Source organism: Phoca vitulina, unplaced genomic scaffold (genome assembly GCF_004348235.1).
Source record: "Phoca vitulina isolate PV1807 unplaced genomic scaffold, GSC_HSeal_1.0 scaffold38, whole genome shotgun sequence".
Taxonomy (NCBI): Eukaryota; Metazoa; Chordata; class Mammalia; order Carnivora; family Phocidae; genus Phoca; species Phoca vitulina.
In genome coordinates, this window is record NW_022589741.1 from 14,876,104 (window position 1) to 14,899,437 (window position 23,334).

A 23,334-nucleotide genomic window follows, 5' to 3' on the forward strand; every position below is an offset into this window, starting at 1 on the left:
GAGGAAGAAGTAGACTCCTGGCTGACCAAGGAGCCGTGATCCCAGGACCCGGGATCATGCCCGCCGCCGAAGGCAGACGCTTAACCATCTGAGCCACCCAGGCGCCCCTAAAAAAAAATCTTAAAAAAAACCGCCCCCCAATCCTGTCTTCACCAAGTACTATGGGTAAGATCTTGGATAAGCCATGAAATCTATCAGAACCTCTAGAAAGTAGCTATTAATTCTATCATGGGATCATTCATTCATCAGTGGTGTTGGTAGAGAAACTTAACTAAACACAGGCAGAGCTTTGTGCAAATACAGAGGGGGAAGAGGGCCTGGGATCCCTCCCTTCGGGACCCTCAGGTGCCCCAAGCCCCAAAATCAAAGTGTAAGGGGTTGAGGAGAGAGGTCGCAGAGAGTAGCCGGTGGAGGCCAGAGGCGATTAAAGGCGTCAAATTGGGGACTCTTCACACCTGAGCTGGCGCCAACTAACCGGATCCGAGCCCGAGCCCGGGGCTTTGAGGAAGTGGTGCGAGGCCTCAGCCTCAGTGTCTCCGAGTCTCCCACCCCCTGCCGGGCGACCTCTCCTCTCCCTGAAGGTGGACCTGAAACTCCAACACCTCGACCTCTGGGCCAGCCTCCATGGCCAGGTCCCGGGCTTGCTGGACTGGGACATGGGCAACGAGTCCTTTCTGGCCTTCACCACGGCGCACCTGCCCCTGGCCGAGCAGAACCGTGAGTGGCCGGCGCTGTGGGGGAGGGGCGTGGCGGGCGGCGGTGGGGTCCTCGCGGGGCGCTGGGGCGCTCGCCCCCCCCCCCCGGGCCCCCCCCCCCCCCCCGGGGGGGCGCGGCGGGCGGGGGGGGGGCCCCCGGGGGGCGGGGGGGCCCCCCCCCCCCCCCCGGGCCCCAGCCCCCACCCTCGGGTCCCGCCGGCGAGCCTGGAGCCGGCTGCGGTTTCGGGGCCGGCACCCCTCCGCCGGGCCGGCGCCCCCTCCCCGCCCCCTCCCCGCCCCCACCCTGCTCCCACCCAGCCGGGGGCAAGGCAGGCCTCCACCGAGAGCCCCCTGAGGGCAGCGGGTCCGGCCCCAGCATCCGTCCGCCTGCTGCCTGCCACCTCCGCCCCACTGCCCGCTGAGTCCCAGAACCTTCTAGGCCTCGCCGTGGCCCTTTTCCATGGCGCTTACCGCCATTTGGCACAACACACATTTCACTCGTTCAGTTTTTTAAAAAAGTTATCAGTTTTGTTCGAGGCTGTAGCCCCCTCTTAGTACGCTGGCTGACACCTAGAGGTGCTCAATATTTGCTGAAGGGATGGGTGGCCGTCGTGATCTTTAAAAAGAGGACTTTTTCTTGGGACCTCAAGGGCGGAGAGTGGAGGTGATCACCTCCTAGTTCGTGGTACATTATTGCCATCTGTTCCCGCAAGGTGCTTGGATTAACCTATTGTCCCCCTTCAATGCACCCCCCCACACCACCTTCCTTCACCTCCCACACTCCCTTGTATCTACCCTAATTGTTTTAATGTCTTTAGATAGGTGTATCTTTGAGAACTATTTAACGTTATTTTATGTTTATAGGTGACCTTAATTTACTAAATGATCATTGCTTTTTTTTGCCTACTTGCATTGTTTTTTTGTGTGTTTTTTTTAAGATTTTATTTATTTATTTGAGAGAGAGAGAGCATGAGGGGGAGGAGAGTCAGAGGGAGAAGCAGACTCCCCTGCTGAGCAGGGAGCGGGATGTGGGACTTGATCCCTGGACTCCAGGATCATGACCTGAGCTGAAGGCAGTCCCTTAACCAAGCCACCCAGGCGCCCCTGCCTACTCGCATTGTTTTTGAGAGCTACTCTGGTTGCTGAATGAAGATCTGGTTCATTATTTCTGATGGCTGGGTGGTATTCTATCATCTGCATATACTACCTTTTGCATTTTAGTTCTCCTTACTAATGGAGACCTACATTGTCTCCAACTCTCTGCCACCATAAGTAATGCTAACGAATTCCAATATCTTTGTTGATTAAGAAATATTTATTGAGCACCTCCAATTTGCCAGGCGATGTTCTAGACCCTGGTAATACATAATGAACGAAACAGACAAGTCTAAATGGAACTTACATTCCACTGGGGGCAGACAGTCCACATAAAAAATAAATAGTATGTTATAAGGTGACAACTAAGATGGGGAAAAAGGACACAGTAAGAGGGTTCAGGAATGGTGGTGGTTGTGGGTTGAGGTGGTGGCAGCCACAGTTTTAAATAGGGTTATCAGGTTGGGCTTCCTTGGGAACATAATATTGGAGCAAAGAGTTGAAGGGGGTGAGACAGTGAGCCAAGAGGATATTTAGAGGAAAAGTTTCTCAGGCAGAAGAAATAGGGTAAAATTCCTAAGGAGGGAATATGCCTGGGGTGTTTGAGGCACGGGAAAGAGGCCAGCAAAGCTGGATCAGAGTTAAATACAGAGGGAAGTTCACAGGGTGTGGAGCAGAGATCCGGAAAAGCCCATGTGCCACTTTAAGGACCTTGGGGTTGACTTTCAGTAAGATATGGCATGGTTGAAAGGTTTTGAGCAGAGGAGCGACGTGATTCAGGCTTCCCAAGGGTGTGAGCCGTGTGGTTGCATAGGGGGCTGGTACTTGGTTCGATGTTCTGCTATCACTGTCTTGAGATTTTTAATTTTTTTTTAAACATTTTTTTAAAGATTTTATTTATTTGACAGAGAGACGGCGAGAGAGGGAACACAAGCAGGGGGAGTGGGAGAGGGAGAAGCAGGCTTCCCGCCGAGCAGGGAGCCCGATGCGGGGCTCGATCCCAGGACCCTGGGACCATGACTTGAGCCGAAGGCAGACACTTAATGACTGAGCCACCCAGGCGCCCCAGAGATTTTTAATTTTTGAACAAGGAACCCTTCATTTTCATTTTGCACTGGGCCCTGCAAATTATGTAACTAATCCTGCATGATCTATATTCTGAAAAGATCACTGTGGCTGCTGTGTTGAAAGTACGTTGTAAACGTGGAGCTAAGAAGCCGGTAGACTAAGCTACTACTGTAATCCAGACAAGAGATGGTGGTAGGCTAGAGGGTCAGGGTGGTGGCCAAGAAGGCAGAACCATCCGGGTTCGTTGATGGATTTGGATGTATAGTGTAAGAAAGAGAGATTAGAACATGATTCCTCCAAAGTTTTGGCTGATTAAGTAAAAGGATGGAGTGGCCTCATGCTGAGACAGGGGAAGCTTCTGGTAGGACAGATTTAGGGAGGAAGATCAGGAATTCTGTTTGGGACATGCTGAGTTTGGCATACTTTTTAGATCTCCAAGTAAAAATGTTGAGTAAGCAGGTGGATATATAAATCTGGAGTACTGGAGGGAGGTGTATTTTGAGAGTCTTTGGTATGTGGGTAGCATTTAAGGAGTGAGAAGAAAAGAGAGAAGAACCAAGCATGAGCCCTGGGGACATTCCATTGTAAAGATACTGGAGAGAAGAGAGATAACCAGCCAAAATCAAGGAAATGACCACTGAGAATCAAAACCAAGAGATCGTGGTCTCCTAGAAGCAAGTGAAGAAAATGTGTCAAGGAAGGAGTGGTCAGATGAGAGGACTATCCCCTGTGAGGTCAGGTGTGACGTAGACTGACCATTGGATTTAGTACAGCAGACATCATTGGCGACCATGATGATGGTGGTTTGGGTGGGGTGGTAGAGATGAAAGCCTGATTGGCAAGGGTTCAAGGGTGGAAGGAGGGGAAGTGGAGATAGAAAGAATAGGGGGTTCTTTCTAGGAGTTCTGCCTCAAAGGAAAGCAAAAACATGGTGCAGTGGCCTGGCACAGAAAATGGGGACAAAAGAAGGTCTTTTCAATAAGATGAGAGAATTAACATTATACTTGAATGCTGATGAGAATGATCCAACAGAAACACACACAAATAACGGTAAATAGAGGAGTGGTTGGTTGAACCAACATTGTCCTTGAGAAGACATGAGAGCATCAGTGCCAGGGAGGGAGGGAGGGAGACCGACAGCAGCACTATCCTTTGACCCGCCTGAGATCACCAACCTGTTGACCCTGTTACTTTCACTGTTCTCCATCCCTGGATAGTCTCCCCTCTTTAACCTGGAATCCCATGGTCAAACGTATTCTCTCTTGCAAACACTATCAATTCCTTTGACCCTCGCTGGCTTTGGAGCACTTGCTTGGCCAAACCACAACCCTGAATAAATCCAGCTCTACCAAAGCGTACTCCAAAGCCGTGGATCAATGGATTGGTGATATCATGGTATCCAAGGCTAGTTGGGAGGGAGTTAGTTGGAACGATGGGTGAAGTATTGTTTTTAAGTTTGTTTCTTTGTTTGTTGAATCAATCAATCTCTACACCTAACTGATCCTAACAAGGAAGATTAGCATAAAAGTTCCTGTATTGACTTGAATAGACATACCCAGGAGTAGACTGTCAGGTGTAGTGATCAGTCCTTCAGTATGGAAGCACCAGTGGCTGTTCAGATCTGTAATGTGAGGAAGGATTCTATTTCCCTGCATCTTTGCCAACACTTGGTATTATCTGCTTTTATAATTCTTGTCAGTTTGATATAAAGTGTTATCTCATTATTTTATTGTGTTCTTATTACTGGTGAGGCTGAGAGCATCTTGTTAGTAATTCAGATATCCCTTCCTTGTGAATACTGATTCATATCTTTTGCCCATTTATAGGTTTGTTAGCTCCTACAACATCAATAACTGAAAGGTTGTCTATCTACAAGAGAGCTAAGAACTTTATGAGTTGAAAATTTCTTTTTTGGCTTATTTTATTGTCTAGCGATGTTTTTTGTTTTTCGTGGTTTTACTATGCAGAACATTTTAATTTTTAGGTATTATGATATCTGCATAAAAATGTATGGATTAATTTGAGGGCAGTTGGGGTCTTTATAATATGTATCATGTCTTCATTTATTCAGAATTTTTTTTAAATTTAATTAATTAATTTATTTATTTATTAGAGAGTGAGCAGGAGAGAAACAGCATGAGAGGGGAGAGGGTCAGAGGGAGAAGCAGGCTCCCCGCTGAGCCGGGAGCCCGATGTGGGACTCGATCCTGGGACTCCAGGATCATGACCTGAGCTGAAGGCAGTTGCTTAACCAACTGAGCCACCCAGGCGCCCTATTCAGAACTTTTATGTCCTTAAATGGTGATTGCATCTTTTTCCCATGAAGGTCTAGTTCATTCTTTGATGGGTTAACTCCTAGATAATTTATAATTTTGATTGCTACTGTAACCAAATAACATAATTTTTATTGTTTATTATTATTATTAATTATTAGTATATTTTCTTCATGCTACTGTGGAGGAACAGTGTTTATTAGTATGTTGTTCTTATATCTAGCAAACTTGCTGGGCCCTTATTGGTTCTAATAATTTGTATATTGATTTTGTATGGTTTCTATCTTAACATTCTTTTTTTCTATAAATAATGGTAGTTGTGTCTTTTTCTTTCCAACTTTATATCTCTTTCTACTTCTTCCACTTTTCAGGGTGCCTGGGTGGCTCAGTCGGTTAAGTGTCTGCCTTTGGCTCATGTCATGATCCCAGGGTCCTGGGATCAAGTCCCACATCAGGCTCCCTGCTCAGTGGGGGGCCTGCTCCTCCCTCTGCCTGCTGCTCCCCCTGCTTGTGCTCACTCTTTCTCTCTCTCTCTCGCAAATGAATAACTAAAATCTTAAAAAAAAAAAAAAAAATACCTGTACTTTTTCTTCTTTTCAAATACTATGTTGAACATTATTAGTAATGTGATAGGCATCCTTTCTAACTACTGAGTTCTCCAAAAAGTGTATCATCATTTTCCAGATAAAAACCTAGATTCAACTGCCATATGATGACACTCATGGGGCCCATGGAGGGGGTGGAAATAGTTCCCCCTAATCCCAAGGAGCCAGCATAGTGCCGAGCAGATAGCTCTAATACACACTTGAAATACTCTTAGCCCGCTATGAATTCATTCATCCAGTTAAACTGAGCTCCTCCCATGTGCCAGGCATCTTAAAAAAAAAAAAAAAAAGATTTTATTTATTTATTTGACAGAGAGGGACACAGTGAGAGAGGGAGCACAAGCAGGGGAAGTGGGAGAGGGAGAAGCAGGCTTCCCACAGAGCAGAGAGCCCGATATGGGGCTCGATCCCAGGACCCTGGGATCATGACCTGAGCCGAAGGCAGACGCTTAACGACTGAGCCACCCAGGCGCCCCTATAAATAAAACCTTAAAAAAAAAAAAATGAACAGAGACATGATGGGGGCACCTGGGTGGCTCAGTCGGTTGAGCATCCAACTTGTGATTTTGGCTCAGATCATGATCTCATGGGTCGAGGGATTGAGCCCCACATCAGGCTCGGTGCTCAGCGGGGAGTCTGCTTGAGATTCTCTTTCCTTCTCCCTCTGCCCCTCCCCCCACTCACTCACACTCCCTCTCTCTCGAATAAATAAATCTTTAAAAAAACCAGAAATGTGATGGGTGCCTAGCAATTAACTAGGGCAGCAGGAAAAGGGAACAGTGTTTCTGGCAAAGACAACGGCTTGTGGGAAGGCCTGGGATCTAGAGTGTGGTGTGTTGGAGATGTCGAGAGAGCCTGGGAGGAATGACAACACTGATGAGGAGCCAGGGCCTTGTAGACTATCTCAAGGAACTTCAGTGTGGCCCTCATGGAAAGCCATCAAAAAGTTTTTAAGCAGAAGAGTGACAAGATTGGATTGATATTTTGGGAAGATGCTCCCACTGCAACAGGATTAAGTTAGAGAAAAGCAGATAAACGCCGTACGGGTTATGGCTGGACTTGGGGATTGACTGGGTGTAGCTAGACTGGAAAGAGAAGAGTTAAGAAGTCAAGAACATTTGCATGTTTCTGGCCTGAAGGACTGGCTAGGTGGTGGTGCCACTTGCCGAAGCAAGGAATACAGGAGGTAGAGCAGGAAGATGGAGTTTAGTTTTAGAAATGTTGAGTTCGAAGTGCCTACATAGTAGAGACCTCCCATAGGCAGTTCTATTTACGGGCAAGCAGAGAAGTCTGGGCTAGAGGGAAAGATTTGGAAGCCCTGAGTTGATAGATGGTGGCTGAAGTCACAGTCACAGGCATTCATGAGATCGCTCAGGGGACAGTGTGTGTGGAGTGAGGAGAATGAGAAGGTCAGAGAGGTCAAATATGGTGTCCTAACGCCCTGGGGCGGGCCCACAGCCATCTCTCAGAGAAACTTCCAGGCCCAGGATCCTGGGGCCACAGTGGAAATCCTAGGACGTTTGACCCTCTTCTACCTTTCTTTTTGTCAGTTGCCAGATATAGACTCCGAATAGTTGAGCCACCAAAAGTACCCGTGGAGAAAACAGCCAGCCCTGATAATGATGGTGATGGTGAGTAGGGGGGAGTGGGTTCTCCGGCATGGCCGTGCGGCCCAGCCCCCCCCCCCCCCCGCCCCGAGCTATGGCGCACAACCTCCTTTCTCTCCACACAGGCCCAGCCCTTGAGCCCAACCTGTGGATGTGGGTAAACCCCAACATCGTGTTTCCCCCTGGAAAGCTGGAGGTCCCAGAACCTCGTAAGTGGGAGGATCTGCCAAGCACGCTCCCCTCCCCTCAGCTGCCCCCACAAGAGGAAGACTTCGCCAGCTGCTCCTCGGAGGCCGCAGCGCCGGGGTCAGGGTCGCTGCCTTCCTCCAGCGAGCAGTCTCCCCCTCGGAAGCGGAAGCCGTTTGCCTCTTCCCCCAGCCCCTGGGAGGTAGGAATTTCTGGGCCCGTGGACTGGACTTGGGCTGTAGGCAGGGCTGTTTGCTTAGGGCTAACCAAGGGTGAATGGGTTCAGCAATTAGCCGTGTGCCCTTGGGTTGGGGAGAAGCCCAGGCGGTGGCCCAAACCACCCCCCGTCCCTGCCACCGCACCCCATGGAGTAGAGGCGGTGGAGTCAGGACCAGTTCCTACTCTGTGCTCCTCTAGCTCACAGAAGACGAGGAGGCTGAGGACCAGGATGACAGCTCCTCTGTGGCTCTCCCGTCCCCTCACAAAAGGGCCCCCCTCCAGAGTCGGAGGCTCCGGCCAGCCAACAGCCAGGAGGGGAGGCTCTGGTCCCGGCCCCCCCTCAATTACTTCCACCTAATTGCACTGGCATTAAGAAACAGTTCCCCCTGTGGCCTCAACGTGCAACAGATCTACAGTTTCACTCGGTATGTGCCACCGGGGGGCCCTGTGAGGAGGGGGAGGGGAGGGGGCCAGGGCCAGTCTGCCCGTGGCCCTGGGCTGCTGCCTTGGTTTACCATGTGCGTCTGAAAGGATAAGTGTGTTCCAGGCCTCCTTTCCCAGGCGCTGCTTCCGGGGTGTCCCCAAATGTGTGTCCACGTATCCTGTGTGCCGGAAGATATCCGCGTCCACTCCCTTCCACATCTAAAAGAATCCAACCGTTTTAAGATTTTATTTATTTATTTGAGAGAGAAAGAGAGCACAAGCAGGGGGAGCAGCAGAGGGAGAGGGAGAAGCAGGCTTCCCGCCGAGCATGGGACCTGATGCGAGGCTCCATCCCAGGACCCTGGGATCGTGACCTGAGCCGAAGGCAGACGCTTAATGACTGAGCCACCCAGGCGCCCCTGTATCTTAGTTCTTTAAAACATAAATTCACCTGGGTCAGAAATTCTCCCATCGTCCCTGTCAGGATTTTCCAGTAGAAAGTCTGGTTTCCCCAGCAGTTTCTCACATGCTTTCCCTTTGGGCTGGACTGCCGGCCACAGCTCCCGGCACCCCCAGGGGCCAGGGGTGCCCAGTTGAGAAGGGATTTACATTTAGCTCTGAGAGTCATGTGCACATGGGTGTGAGGAGCTTCTCCGACCTTTTCCCTCTAGCAGGAGAGTCTCAGAATGTTGATCCACAAGTGGTGTCCTTCCTTGACCAGGATTCCTCTTGCAGGAGTTGGTTAGCCTGATTCTGCTCTGTTCGCGTCGCAAGTCACAGTCCTGAGCCCTCAGAGGGAAGGAGGAAAATGAGCCTGGGAATGGGAACAATAAACTGGGTTTAAAAGATGAGGGTTTGCACAAGCAACGCACCAGGCGGGGTTTTGCCACGGGTTCCACGAGCAAAGAGCCGTTCTTCTGGGCCAGCTTGCCATTCCCCACCGTGAGAGAGGGGCCGGGGCTCCTGGGCCCTGGGGGAGAACAAGAGCGTCAAGATAGGGCCTCCCCCAAAGAAACTGTGCCTTTCCTGACCATTCCTCCCTGTCCACAGACAACATTTCCCCTTTTTCCGGACGGCCCCGGAAGGCTGGAAGAATACTGTCCGTCACAATCTCTGTTTCCGAGACAGCTTTGAGAAAGTGCCGGTCAGCATGCAGGTTGGGGCCAGCGTGCGGCCCCGCTCCTGCCTCTGGAAGTTGACCGAGGAGGGACACCGCCGCTTTGCAGAGGAGGCCCGCGCGCTGGCCTCCACGCGTCTGCAAAGTATCCAGCAGTGCATGAGCCAGCCAGGTGAGAGGCCCTGTCACGCGAGGGGCCCAGGGGAGGGGACCCGGCCATCCTGACTCGAGGCTGAGTGTGCAGGGAGGGAGGCTGGGTCACGCCGTGGGGGGGGGGGGGGGGGGCGGAGCATGGCAGTGGCCTGAGACCCTGGCGTGGTGCCTGCCTGAGGTGGGACCCCACCCACACAGGCATGGCCTTGAGGTCCAGGGGGTGGATGGAAAAACCACTGAGGTGCAGTTGGCCTCACAGCCCGCAGCCTGGGGAAGTGGTGGCCACGCTGCGAGAGAAGCATGGTATGAGCGGTCATGTGCAAAGGAGGCTTTTCCTTTTTCTGGAGACCTGGTGGCACTTGGGCCTTGAGGGAGAAGAAGTAGATCATCTGCTGTGAGATGGGTCCGGGCTGAGGGAACAGCAGCTGCAGAGGGCAGATAGATTCCGTTGACTCTTTTTTTCTTACAGATGTGATGCCCTTCCTCTTTGACCTTTAAATCCAAGAAGCAGGAGTCAGCCCATCCCTTATTAAAGTTACCTGCAGCAGCCTGGTGTGTGTGTGTGTGTGTGTATGTGTGTGTGTGTGTGGTCTCTGAGGATGGGGATGGGGCGGGGGGCGGGGGTCAGCTCTGAGGCTGGAAATGGACACCATTGGCCTGGTGTGCAGCAAAGGGAGCCCATGCTCTTCTTTCCTCAAAGGAAGAAAATACTCCACTCCCTTCAGGATCCTGGAGCCACTCCCATTTTTCTGGATTATGAGGATAATCTTGGGAGATGCTAGCTCATAGCAGCCCGCCACTCACAGGAGGGGATGTAATCAACTGGTAACAGTGGGAAGCAGCCTAAGGAAAGACATCAATTGTGGGGCAGTTGAAGGAGAGAGAGACCCTCCGAGCAGGCCAAGAAGGAGCAGTGAGAAGGGCAAGAGGAAAGAGCTATTTTGGAAAAGGGGATAGTCAGGTTCGAGCCTCATTCTCCTCTCCATGTAACCATTTTGAGCAAAGGGTGGGAACTTAGAGCCAAGATGCGGACACATCCCCCTTGCTGTTTGTCTCCACCACGCCCTCGGGAGAAGCCAGAGCACCAGCGGATTCAGAGTTCTCAGAGGCTTCAGATCCCAGCCGGATTGCTGGGGCTTTCCTGGTGGCAGGAGCTGGTATCCAGGGCAGGGCCAGGTGCCAGCCTCAAATCCGAGGGGAATATGGAGAAGCCCCGTGGGCTGAGGGAGAAAGAACAAGGTTTAAAGCTGCATCCAGATGCCCCAGGCATTCAGACAGTGCTTGAAGACAATACTGAATTTCCCATTAGCCTCTCATTCCCTCTCCTGCTCTCCCCCTCGCCCACCCCCCCAGCCCAGTCCTGCCTGGAAACACAGCTCCACCCTCAGAACCCAGGGCTTCGGATATCCTCCATGCTGAAGGCAGCCTTTGACCTTGAAGAACTGACCCTTATACCTGGGGCCGTAGACAAGGAGTTCAGCCAGGAACCTAACTTGGTATTACACCTAAGCAGAAAGTATTTGTTGCATCATTTTAAGATATACTGAACTTTTCAGGAATGCAACTGTTCTGTAAAATGAAGAATAATTGTGCTTTTTTTTTTTTTTTTTTTGGTTAGGAAGTTTACCAAGAGTTGTTTGCCACTTCAGAAAATCACTTCACTGACAGCAAAGCTGATCTAATTTTTAAGTCAGCGACACCACACGGCTGTATGAGTCTGTGTTTGTATCTGTTGTTCTCTCGGGGATGCTACACGGACAAATAGTTATATCAGGACAGCCAATATAAAGAAAAAGTATTTTCAATAGTCATTTGAATATCCTCTCTTAAATCTAAGCTCTTCTCACCATAGGTATGTGCAAATTTCCAACCATCTCATATTCTCAAGTCTAGTTTATCCACTGAAATACACTATTTCATAAATTTCTCTCCCTTTATTTTTCTGTTATATTACAGTTAAAGTGTTATATCGACCTTTTTAAAATTACATGTGTTGGTAAATTATTTTATCAGTAAGATTCAAGATGGTAAAGACAGTCTTTTTTAAAGATTTATGTATTTATTTGAGAGACAGAGAGAGTGTGTGTGTGGAGGGGAGGGGTAGAGAGAGAGAGGGAGAGAGAATCTCAAGCAGACTCCATGTTGAGCACAGGGCCTGTCATGGGCTGAATCCCACGAACCCGAGACCACGACCTGAGCTGAAACCGAGTCAGACACTCAACCGACTGCGTCACCCAGGCGCCCCAAGATGGTAAAGACAGTCTTACAAATCGTTTGCTCTATTCCTAGGGCATTAAGGCTGGTGGGGCAGAGAACCACTGAACTAAGCACAGATAAAATATAGCCCCTGCCCAGAGGGGCTCACCCACAGCGACATCAGCAACCAGTGAGGACAATGCACATTTATGTCCAGCCCCACAAAGCCTAGCGTGGGGCTTTTTAGGTAGTAAGAACGCACTGTTTGCTATGATTTGTCACTAGTAACTTCTCTAAGAGGCACATTCCATATTCTCTGGAAGCACAGAGAAGAGAACAATCAGCTCTGTCTGGAGGAGCTAGGGAAGGCTTCTCACAGGAGGAGTTAGCACTGGGTCTTTTTCCCAGGTCTAGAAAAGAACAGCCACTACTTGTCCGGAAGCGCCCAAAGCCAGCCGGGCTCTGTGGGGTGCTGCTGATGCTCCGAGGAGGCGCAGGGGCAGGCTGGGGAGCAGCGAGGGGATGGGAAGAAAAAGGGACCAGTTCCAAGGAAAAGACAGCACAGACACGTGCAGGTGCCCAGTTGGAGCAAGACGAGAGTGGCCTTTCCCTAATCCACTTGCAGGTGCTTTGTGATTCTCTCCTCCCAGACCCTCTGGATGCTAATCTCTATGTGATATGGGGGAGTGGGTAGAGGGACCAGGTCGTTCATGTCCTTCCCTCTGGGCCCACCCAGCACTGTGCAGCCAGAGCCCCCCCCCCCCCCCCCCCCCCCCCGCCTCCACCACCACTCGGGTCTAGCTAGCTCCCAGGAAGAAGGACAGGGTCCCAAGTCCTCAGCTCTAGTTCCATCTGGTCTGGCCTCAATTTGTCCACCTCCTCTGCACATCCTTATCCCTGCCTACATTCCTGTCCATGTCTGGTCTGAGTTGCAAGTGGATCCCAAAGGTAACAGGTCAGAAGTAAAGAACAAAACAATACAGCCTTTGTGGAAAAAGCAGCCCTGAGAGAAACCTGCCTTTGCCTCTTTTGCCCTCTAATAGCATATTCTACTCCTACCCTCGGCTCCTTTTTTTTTCACTTATGCAACCATTATTTGTTTTGTGTTTTTAGATTTTTTAATTTATTTAATTGACAGAGAGAGAGACAGAGAGGGAACACAAGCAGGGGGAGTGGGAGAGGGAGAAGCAGGCTCCCTGCTAAGCAGGGAGTCCGACCTGGGGCTTGATCCCAGGACCCCGGGACCATGACCCGAGCCGAAGGCAGACACTTAACGACTGAGCCACCCAGGCGTCCCAGAGAAGTCCTAAGAGATTTTAGCTGAGACCTGGATAATGAGTATCCAGGCTGCAGAATGGGGAGTAAAAGTGTTTTGTAGAGGGAACAAAGTGGACAAAGCCTGGGAGGGAGGGACCTCCTCACCTGGGCCTATTGAGGGAATGGGGATAAGGCCACAGAGGACAGAATATAGTAAGCTAGGGGAGAAAGACCTAAGGTGAGATTGGGGAGGGAGGTAGGGACCAGGCCATGTGGGCCTTTCTAGGTTATGATAAGGGATTTACATTTTTTTCTCAAGTATAGTGAAAGTAACAGAACCTGATTTTATTTATTTTTAAGTTTTATTTAAGTAATCCCTACACCCAACATGGGGCTCGAACTTACGACCCCGAGATCAAGCTGTCTCATGCTCTTCAGACTGAGCTAGCCAGGTGCCCTTATTTTTTAAATTCTGCTTAGCCACTCATTGGCAGCGGCTGCTAGGAGGGCACACATGGGAGCAACAGGACTTGTTAGGAGGTGATGCAGTAGTCCAGGTGGACTAGGGCAGCAGCCAGAGAACTAGAGAGAAGCAGGCTGATTTGAGATGTAGATTGGAGGCAGCACCAATAAGTCAACAGGACTGATTGGACGCAGGTGAAGTGAGGCTGAGATTTTTTGTTTGTTTGTTTGAGCAATTGGGGAGAATGGTGAGGTGGGGAAGCCTGTGGGAGGAGCATGTTTGAGCAGTTCTGATTAGAATCTGTGAGACGCCTGAGTGGCTCAGTGCGTTCAGCACCTGCCTTTGGCTCAGGTCATGATCCCAGGGTCCTGGGATTGAGTCCCTCATCAGGCTCTTTGCTCAGTGGGGAGCCTGCTTCTCCCTCTGCCTGCCACTTCCCCTGCTTGTGCTCTCTCTCTCTGATAAATAAATAAAATATTTAGAATCTGTGAGACATCAGGGCAGTTATAACAGATAACTGTTATAAGTCTGGGGTTCAGAAGACAAGTCTGAGCTGAAGATGTAAATACATCTGAGAGTCATCGGGATATAGATAGTATTTCTGTTCTATGTGCTAACATAGATACCCACAACACATTCTGAGGAGAAAAAAACCCCCAGCAAAATAATATGTTGGATAGGACTACAAATGTGACAGAAATTATGTTCATATATATAAATGTGATGTCTAAGCATAGAAAACCTTTTAGTTTTTTTTTTTAAAGATTTTATTATTTTAAGTACAATCTACACACATGGTGCTTGAACTCATGACCCCAAGATCAAGAGTCTGGGGCACCTGGGTGGCACAGTCTGTTAAGTGACCCAGTCTTGTTTTCGGCTCAGGTCATGATCTCAGGGTCATGGGATCCAGCCCCCGTGTCAAGCCTCAAGTTAGGCTCTGCTCAGTGAGGAGTCTGGAGGATAAATGGAGCTGACATAGACCACACACTTGGAAACCAGTTAGAAAAATTTTACGTGAATCTAAGCAAAAGACCAAGGGAATTGAGGCAAGGTTTGCTCTAGGAGTATAAAGAGTATAGAACAGACCTTAAACATCTCAGAAATCCAGTAAGACAACTTGAACAGGGTGGATATGGGGACTGAGTAAAAGCAGGTGTCAAAGATAACTCTCCCCAAAACTCCATGCTTTAGCTTGGTGGTATTCCCTGGGAGGATGAAAATAGGGGATATTCTCAAGTGGAAGATGTTGAGTTCCATTTCACACAAGTCAAGTTCAGTTGCAACTGAATGAACGCTCCGTGGTGGAGAACTTTAGGGAAACAGTTTCAAAAGCAAAATTGCAGAGGGCTAAGAAGTTAGTAGAAGTGGAAGCAGTGTAGACTACTCTAAGCAGCTTGGGAACAAATGAGGGAAACAGATGGCTGTGTTGATCTGCATTTGGGGTTTGATAAAATGAGAGGTCTGGGAAGGTCAAGTGAAGTGTAGGTTGCCATGAGAGTGTAGTGGGAACGATGTTGGGATCCAGCGAAGCCAAGAGGACCTAAGACCTAGACCACTAATTTTCAAACTTGATTGAGCATTAGAATCACCTGAAGGGCTCATTAAACCATAGATTGCTGGGCCCCACTCTAGAGTTTCTGATTCAGTAGGTCTGTGGTGGGGCCCAAGAATTTGCATTTCTAACAAGCTTCCAGACGCTGATGCTGCTGACCTGGAGGTCACGCTTTGAGAACCTAGAACAAAGCAGCTGGTAGATGCTGAATAGTTTTCTGAGTGAATGGGTAAGAGTACTCATCTTCAAGACTGGAGGTCTTCCTGCAGTTAAAGGCAAGATGGAAACTAAGGCCACATGGGAGGATGGAAGATGGTGGTCAGAATACAACTTCAGAGTTTGAATTTAGAGAAGGAGCAATTTTGGGCAGACAAGGTCTAGGATTGACCCTGCCAGGGAAATGATGGGAGGTCAAGGAATTGAGTGTTGGGGGATCTTCAAAATGAGTCACATCTGACAGAGGCCTGAGTCTACTGCGAAGCTCCAAGAGGAGGTCAAGATCTGAAGGGAGTCTGGCTACTTTCTGGGCCTGAATTATGTATAGTTGACTGTATGTACACCCACAGACATTGTAGCCCATCCAGGTTAATGCACCAGTACTGGTAACAAATCTAAGCGAAATCTGTGACTCTGTGTGAGTTCTGTCAGGCACATCCTATAAGTAAGGTCTGGGCTGGGCCCCGGGCTTTTTTGGGGTGCTCTAGGGTAGAGATCACAGCCTGGGGATTTCAGCTGTGTAAGGGAGCAATTTACCTTAGGCCCTAAGGCTTAGGGGAGCAGGATAGACAGAAGGCTGTTCATTCTAGCAAAAGTAGCTTGTAAAGAATGAAAATTCCATGGGGCACCTGGGTGGCTCAGTCCTTAAGCGTCTGCCTTCCGCTCAGGTCATGATTGTGGGGATCGAGCCCCACATCGGGCTCCCTGCTCGGCGGGGAGCCCGCTTCTCCATCTCCCTCTGCTTGTGTTCCTGCTCTTGCTCTCTCTCTCTCTGAAATGGATAAATAAAATCTTAAAAAAAAAAAAAAATGAAAATTCCACTGGATGAGCAAGTTTACAGAATAAAAATGTCTATTAACCCCCAGCAATGACTCTGCACCCTTTTTACAGCTTCCCCTTCACAGCTTCGCAGTAACCACTGCTCAGAACATCCCCTGGGAGTATGGCTGTGATTCGGTCTCAGATGAAGGCCGCCTGCAGCATGCGTTCCTTACCGCCAGCCGGAACTGAAGAGCACCAGAGGTGCTGCCTGCGATGCTTCACGCCTGTGCAAACTTCCACACGGTTACTGCCTCCCCGTGCCTCAGTTTCCCCATCTGTAAAATACCGGCAATAATAGTACGCCACGTAGGGCTATTGTGAGGATTAAGTGAGGCAGTCAATGTGAAGCTCTCTCTAGACACACAGTGAGCACCCTACAATACTATTACAATCTGTTCCACTGCCTGATGCGGGTCCATGTCAATGCCCCGACATGCGTGCGGCTTGTGGTCCTGCAGCGGCACCTAACTGTGGCGCGCGCTCTTTCCCGCGCATGCGCACAGCGGTGCTGCCACTTTGGGTAGACAGCATCTGGGAAGAGCGGTGACGGCTGTCTGCGCACGTCTGCAGAGAGCCCGGAGGGACTCGCGCAGCCGCAGATGGGTCTGCAGTGGCTCCTGCCCGCCGCTGGGGGCCGCGGGGACCGCTGGGTTCGCCCCGCCCCCGAGGGGTCAGGGGTCACCGGATGGCGAAAGAGCCGCTGCGCGTCGCGGACACCCAGTCCTGGGCCCATGGCGCCGGCGCAGCGTTGCCCCCTGTGCCGCCAGACCTTCTTCTGTGGTCGCGGACACGTCTACAGTCGCAAGCACCAGCGGCAGCTGAAGGCGGCTTTGGAGCGGCTTCTGCCCCAGGTGCGGCCGGAGGCGGGAAGGGGTCGCGGACGGCCTGGGGTGGGGGATGCCGGCAGTGCAGGGAGGGCGCGAGGGTGGGACGTGGGGGTTCCAGCGGGTACCCTCTCCGCCGCAGGTAGAGGCCGCCCGCAAGGCCACCCGCGCCGCTCAGGTGGAGCGCTACGTGCCCGAGCACGAGCGGCGCTGCTGGTGCCCGTGCTGCGGCTGTGAGGTGCGGAAACACCTGAGCCACGGAGACCTGACCGTGCTGCACGGGGGGCTGCTGGAGCATCTGGCCAGGTGAGATCCGGCCTGGGAGCCTCATCCCCACTTTCGCATACTGGTGCGTGGGAGGGGCGGTGAGTGAGAGGAGGAACGCTTTTGTGGTTTGGGTGGGTGGGTTGAGTCAGCTTACAGGCATGGCATCCTTGAGGGGAGGAGGCCTTAGGGCTGCCATGGTCCGGGTGGTAGTGGTGGGAAAGCCAGCTGGGCAGCTGGCTCACGGTTACCTCCCATCATCTGCTCTCAGATTATCCCGTTTTTATTGGAAGAGGGAGACTGGACATCTGGAAGACTAGTAACAGTATTCGCTCAGCCTTGCCCAGAGGCAGAAACCCAGATGTCAGTGTGCATTACTTACCTAATGCCTAGATTTCTGAGGAATATTCTGTAATCTATCATTGAGATTATCCGTTCATTCTCAGCCCAGAGCACAAGAAAGCAACCAACAGATTCTGGTGGGAGAACAAGGCTGAGTTCCAAATGAAAGAGAAGTTTCTGATCTCCCCCCAGGACTATGCACGGTAAGTCACTGATTATGAGAGATGAAATAACAGAATGGGGCTTCTCTGGGTCTGTGTCAGGTACTGGAGCTTTCGCTACTAATTGGAAAGTTCAGTAGGGCCTTCTTAAGTATCTTGTCTTCATAGCACTCATTATTCTAGGCACTATACTGGACACAAAAGAACTATGACAGAGTCCTTTAAAGGTTTGTATCTAGTTGGGGGATGGGATTTACAATGCATTTAGCAAATAGAGAACTGTATATAATAAAAGTTGTCTATAATCGATTATTTAAATGTGTGGTACAGAGAACATTAAGGTCCTTTAGGAGTAAAAGAGGCTTTTTATAGTGTGTGCAAGCAACTGGTACTCACCCAGTGCCCACTTTGAATAGTTTTAGACTCTATTTTAACTAGCCTCTAGAGGACCCTGAGAAACTGGAGTGCAGTAAGCTGGTCAGCACAGAGTGGGCGTGAGTGCTGACTGCTTCAGGAAAAGGACACAGACAGCCTCACACTACTTTTATTGGGACAATATTGAGATTATGGGGAATGGAACCCAAGGGGATCCCGGAACCAAAATTACAGAAAAACTCATGACATCTATTATTGTTTCCTACTCAGTGTGGAGAATAATGAGGGAATGCTGAGAAATGCCTAAATCCTACTACCTTGTCTTCAAATCTGTGGTTCAGACTGGGTGGGAAATGGGGAACTGAGGCCAAAAAGCACTCACTCCTTACACCCTGGCCCAGCTCCAAATGGTGTGTGGTGGGAATAAAGAATAGTTTAGCAGAAAAAGTCATAATTGAGAATTATGAGGATGGACTCTTTGAGCTTTTTATTAGTTTTTTTTTTTTAAGATTTTATTTATATATATAGAGAGAAAGCTAGCATGAGCAGGGGGAGTGGCAGAGGGAGAGGGAGAAGCAGACTCCCTGCTGAGCAGGGAGCCTGACACCAGGCTCGATCCTAGCATGTGCTGGGATCATGACCTGAGCCGAAGGCACTTAACCAACTGAGCCACCCAGGTGCCCCAGTTTTGACTTTTGAACCTTATAAATTTAAAGCTCACACGCACAAGGCAAAGCCAAGTCTGACTGATTTGGTAAAGATACCACAAGCCACTTTTAGATTTAGACAGGTTATTACATAGCAAAGAAAATAAATCTGAAGTGCCAGCTTCCCAGGTCCTTGTCCCACCCACCAAAAAGGACCCCTCTGAAACAAAAAGGGCTAGCTAACTGCAATGTGACACCCTGCTGCTGGGGAGCCCCTTGTGGCCTGCAGCTCTAATCTGAGAGCGGTGGGCAGAAAGCTGCATACTACATTGGAACCTGGGAGGTGATAAGAAACTCTCATGACAGCCTGGGGGTGTGTGGGAGGAGACAAGGAGGCAAGTGGGAGATGGCCCCACAGCAGCTCCTTTCAGCTTCCTTCAGCTCCTTTCCTCTTGTGTTCCAGGAGCATCACACAGGTGCTCAGCCAAGATTCTGATGCTGGGGTTCTAGGCTTTGGCCAAATAGGTGCAAGGCTGCCAGGGCACTGTGGTAGAGCCATTCCCCTACGTGTGTTTTACCAGGAAAAAAATCCTAAAACTGATTGCAAACAATGACAAATTATCGTAGCTATATATCAAATTGGTAACAATCACAAAAGAATTCAAGTAACTTGAACACAAAATTCTGACTGTATACCCTTAGGATATTTTCCAAGGACTAAAGTACTGCGGAGGAATCCTGAGCTTTGCTTAGTAGTTTTATTGTCGATGGTAGTATTAGTATTTTTCTGATACCTTTCTGTGTGTATTGTAGGATAAAACAAGTGTAAGTCTCATGATGTTCTAAAGCCCATTTTTGATTTGGCAAAAAGGAAATGTGTGCATAGTAGAGAAGTGGAGCCAGTATGGCAGAACGTTAACAGTGAATCTGGGTGAAAGGTACATGGGTGTTTATTGTTCTATTTTGATTTTGAAATTATCCAAAATTTGAAGAAAAAATGATCTTTTGAAGATGCTTTCATAACTGGCAGGGACTGGGGTTCTTGGCTGAGTTGCCCTTCTTTTTAGATTCAAGAAATCCATGGTGAAAGGTTTGGATACTTATGAGGAAAAGGAAGATGAGGTGATCAAAGAGGTGAGTTAAAAGGCCACTGAAGGACCCAGCCCCATGACCTTGTGCATAGCTGAGCAGCCTCTCCCCCACAGATGGCAGCTCAGATCCGTGAGGTGGAGCAAAGCCGGCAGGAGCTGGTTCGGTCCGTCTTAGAGGTTGGTGTCCCTCGGAGGAGCCAGAGCAGTATCCAAATCCACTTGATCCCTGGTTCTCCCAGGTCCAGCATTTCACCTACCAGCTCTTCTAAAAGAACTCATGGACTCCATGCTTCATCTGCTCGGCTTGAATTCCCTTACCTGTCCGCCAGGGGGCAGGCCTTGTCAGTGGCGATGTGGGCAGAGCTGGGAGGGAGGGAAGTTTGCAAGATGGGCAGTACCATAGGCCAGTATACCAATTTGTTTCCTACTGGAGGGTGGGAGCATGGCCTAGGCAGACTCTTAAGCATCCAAGACACATTTATTTTTCCTGAATCAAACTCAGCCTCAGGCAGTGCCAGACCCAGAAGAAGGCTCTTCAGCACTTGGAAGCTGGAAAGGGACTAACAGGTAAAATTGCTAAGGAATCTCTTGAGAGTTTGGCCTGTTAGAGCATTCTGTAACTTTTTGGCTGGAAAATGGGAAAAGTTCATCTCTGCTATCCTCATGGTTCAAGGACCTCATCTGCCAGCCTGGCTCCTGCTTGTCTTTTTCAGTCTAGTGGCTTCCACCTCACAGCAGCCTTCGTACTTGGACCTGCCACCCGCCCCAGCACTTGACTGGATGGAGACAGGACAACCTTTCACATTCATTGGCCATCAGGTACAATGGATAAGCCATTTAGGAAGGGCCAGTGCCCCCTCAATTCCCAGGACACCCATCTCTCCTGGGTTTTGTACCTATTCTGGCCATTGGGCTCTTGTGTCTTGCTGCGCCGCTCCATAGTGTTTTCTCAGACCTCTTTCCTCACCCTCCAGTGATCACATCTGCCCCTGTTGCCCCCACTGCCACTAAGGAGTGCCAACTCCTACAGCTCATCCTCTGCAGAACCCCCAGTTCCTGCTCAATTTAGGACATTTGTAAATATCCCACAGGCACCTGAGGCTAACCCCTACCATCCCTAGATTTCCCCAACTGTGGAGTTACTTCCTCCTCTTTCATCTCCTACATCCTGTCGATGAGTAGGCCTATTTTACCTCCTGGCTAGATGTCCTCCATCACTTTTCTGGAAGTTTCTATCCCCCTGCAATCCTGTCCTGAACACAGAAAGTGACTGCCTCACCTGATGTCCTGTATACTCCAGCCATACTGTCTTGTGTTTTTTGCACGTCATTGCCATTGCCTTAAATAATAGGCCTACCTTTCTTCAGCCTAGCTCAAAGGTCAACTTTTCATGGAAGGCTTATGTGAACAGGTCGCCTGTTGTAAATGTACATGGGACCATGTAAAAAGCTCTAAATGTAATCTGTGTAAATTTATGCTTAAATCTCTTCCCCCACGATACATACTGCCCTGTGAGGAAAGGGTTTTGCTTACGTGGCACCTAGTAGGCACTCTGTTTTTGAACATCTTCATTACTGAGACCATGAGTCTTTTGAGGGACAGGACTCTTTCACTTATCTGTGCTCTTAAAATTTAACACCAGCCAAGGCACAGAACACCACTGTGGTGCTTCCACCCCCTCCTGTGGCTTGTCCTTTTTCTAGCTAGGAACATAGTGTCATCAGTTTCTTATCTGGGATTTCTCCCCCCTCCCCCATTTCCAACTACAGGATACACCAGGAATTGGTAACATCCACTCAGGTAAGGCCCAGGGCAGTGTTTCTCAGATGGTAAGAGGTAATTATTTTAAGTATTGATTTTAGGGGCACCTGGGTGGCACAGTCAGTTCAGTGTTCAACTCTTGGTTTCAGCTCAGGTCTGATCTGGGGGTCGTGAGATTGAGCCCCACGACAGGCTCCATGCTCAGCACGGAGTCTGCTTAAGATTCTCTCTCCCTGGGGCGCCTGGGTGGCTCAGCCGGTTAAGCGGCTGCCTTCGGCTCAGGTCATGATCCCAGGGTCCTGGGATCGAGCCCCGCATCGGGCTCCCTGCTCAGAGGGGAGCCTGCTTCTCCCTCTCCCTGTGCCTCTCTGCCTACTTGTTCTCGGTCTCTCTGTCAGATAAATAAATAAAATCTTTAAAAAAAAAAAAAAGATTCTCTCTCCCTCTTCTTTTGCCCCCCTCCCCCTGCTCTGAAATAAATCTCTTAAAGACGGACATTGAACTGACTATGCCCCTCAGGCGCCCCAATTACTTTTTTTAAAGAATAAAGTTGATTATGATAAAGTGCTATCTGATCAAGGACCTGTATCTTGAATATATAAAGAACTCTCAAAACTCAGTAGAGGCATATAAAAAGATGTTCATCAGAGTGGCTAAAATTAAAGACTGTGTACGTAAAGAAACATTCATAAACTGCTGGTGGGAATGTAAAATGGCAGAACCAATTGGAGAAACAGTTCAGGGATTTAGGAAGCTAAACACACACCCACCATTATGATCCAGACACTGCAGGAGAAAAGCAAACATGTCTGCACAAAGGCTTGCACACCAGATGGTCACAGCTTTAGTTGCAGTACCCTCAAACTGAAACTGAAAACAATCCAAATATGCCTCAGCGAAGGAACAGAGCAGTGCTCAACAAAGAAGGAACTACTGTTAAGTGCAGCATAGATAAATCTCAACTATTAGAAGCCAGACCTAAAAAAGTACATACCAGCAAATGCAAATTAGATTAACAGAAGCATATCCATGGTTGCCTGGGGCTGGGAAAAGGTACAGAGAGGTGCAGGAAGTACTTTAAAGGGGCAGAACGATACATAGTGGTGATGTTTACTATCTTGTGATGGTTTCACTCAAAAGCTTTTCAAGTTATACGCTTTACATGTGTGCAGTTGCAGGTCAGTTATGCGTCAACAAAGCTGTTAAATACCAGTACAGCATATCACACGTAAGATAATGTTGCTTTAAATTAGCCCAGGGCCCTCAACTTCCCATGGTCCAGAATTCCTGGGTTTTGCTTTTGAACATTCCAGTTGTCAATTAGGTCAGAGTTTATAGCTAGGGCATGTTTCACAGTAGCCTGAAACTTGGAAGAGTGCCTTCATTCCTGCTTAATGGGTCTTTTCCAGGTGCTACACCTCCCTGGATGGTCCAGGATGAGGAACACAGCTCTGTAAACCAACAAATAGGACCATCCTATGAAGAATTTATTAAAGAAAGTAAGTAAACAAATTCAAGAATGGATTCTCTAAAATTTTCCTACTCAAAACCGTTTAAAAACAGTTTACTTCTTTGTAGAGGAAAAACAGAAACTGAAGAAACTCCCCCCAGACAGAGTTGGGGCCAACTTTGATCACAGCTCCAGCACCAGTGTAGGCTGGCTGCCCTCTTTTGGCCGGGTCTGGAATAATGGACGCCGCTGGCAATCCAGGTATGCATACAGTGCCAGGACTCCAAACCACTACCCCTTTGGAGATGTCAGCCTTCATCCTGCTAACCCTTCATTTCCTTTCAGGCATCAATTCAAAACGGAAGCTGCAGCAAGGAACAAACAGTCACATAAAGAAAAAAAGCCAACTGTTTCCTGATAACTTTTCCAACCACCATAAGGCATAACGCCAAGTCAACAAACCCATACC

At 49.3% G+C, this 23,334-nt stretch overlaps 2 protein-coding genes and 1 long non-coding RNA gene across 4 annotated transcripts; 2 read left to right on the forward strand and 1 right to left on the reverse strand.

Moving 5' to 3' along the window:
• Nucleotides 1-641: 641 nt before the first annotated feature.
• FOXR1 (forkhead box R1) lies at nucleotides 642-9,939 on the forward strand. Its single transcript, XM_032428112.1, has 6 exons — nucleotides 642-717; nucleotides 7,287-7,361; nucleotides 7,469-7,731; nucleotides 7,947-8,173; nucleotides 9,222-9,460; nucleotides 9,911-9,939. The coding sequence occupies exons 1-6, from the start codon at nucleotides 657-659 to the stop codon at nucleotides 9,937-9,939; spliced, it is 894 nt and encodes a 297-aa protein (XP_032284003.1). The 5' UTR covers nucleotides 642-656.
• On the reverse strand, nucleotides 8,316-9,314 carry LOC116647006. Its single transcript, XR_004302244.1, has 3 exons — nucleotides 9,044-9,314; nucleotides 8,623-8,953; nucleotides 8,316-8,390 (listed from the first exon to the last, which is right to left on the reverse strand). It is a non-coding gene; the product is annotated as an uncharacterized LOC116647006 (long non-coding RNA).
• A 6,680-nt stretch (nucleotides 9,940-16,619) lies between the features above and the next one.
• Nucleotides 16,620-23,303, forward strand: CCDC84 (coiled-coil domain containing 84). Of its 2 annotated transcripts, XM_032428082.1 has the most exons (11): nucleotides 16,620-16,801; nucleotides 16,917-17,080; nucleotides 17,485-17,583; nucleotides 19,631-19,697; nucleotides 19,769-19,831; nucleotides 20,157-20,221; nucleotides 20,368-20,473; nucleotides 21,424-21,454; nucleotides 22,825-22,914; nucleotides 22,994-23,126; nucleotides 23,211-23,303. In XM_032428082.1, the coding sequence occupies exons 1-11, from the start codon at nucleotides 16,682-16,684 to the stop codon at nucleotides 23,281-23,283; spliced, it is 1,011 nt and encodes a 336-aa protein (XP_032283973.1). In that variant the 5' UTR covers nucleotides 16,620-16,681; the 3' UTR covers nucleotides 23,284-23,303. The 2 variants fall into 2 exon arrangements, with proteins under 2 accessions (XP_032283973.1, XP_032283972.1); XM_032428081.1 differs by having other exon boundaries at nucleotides 22,994-23,303.
• Nucleotides 23,304-23,334: the final 31 nt, after the last annotated feature.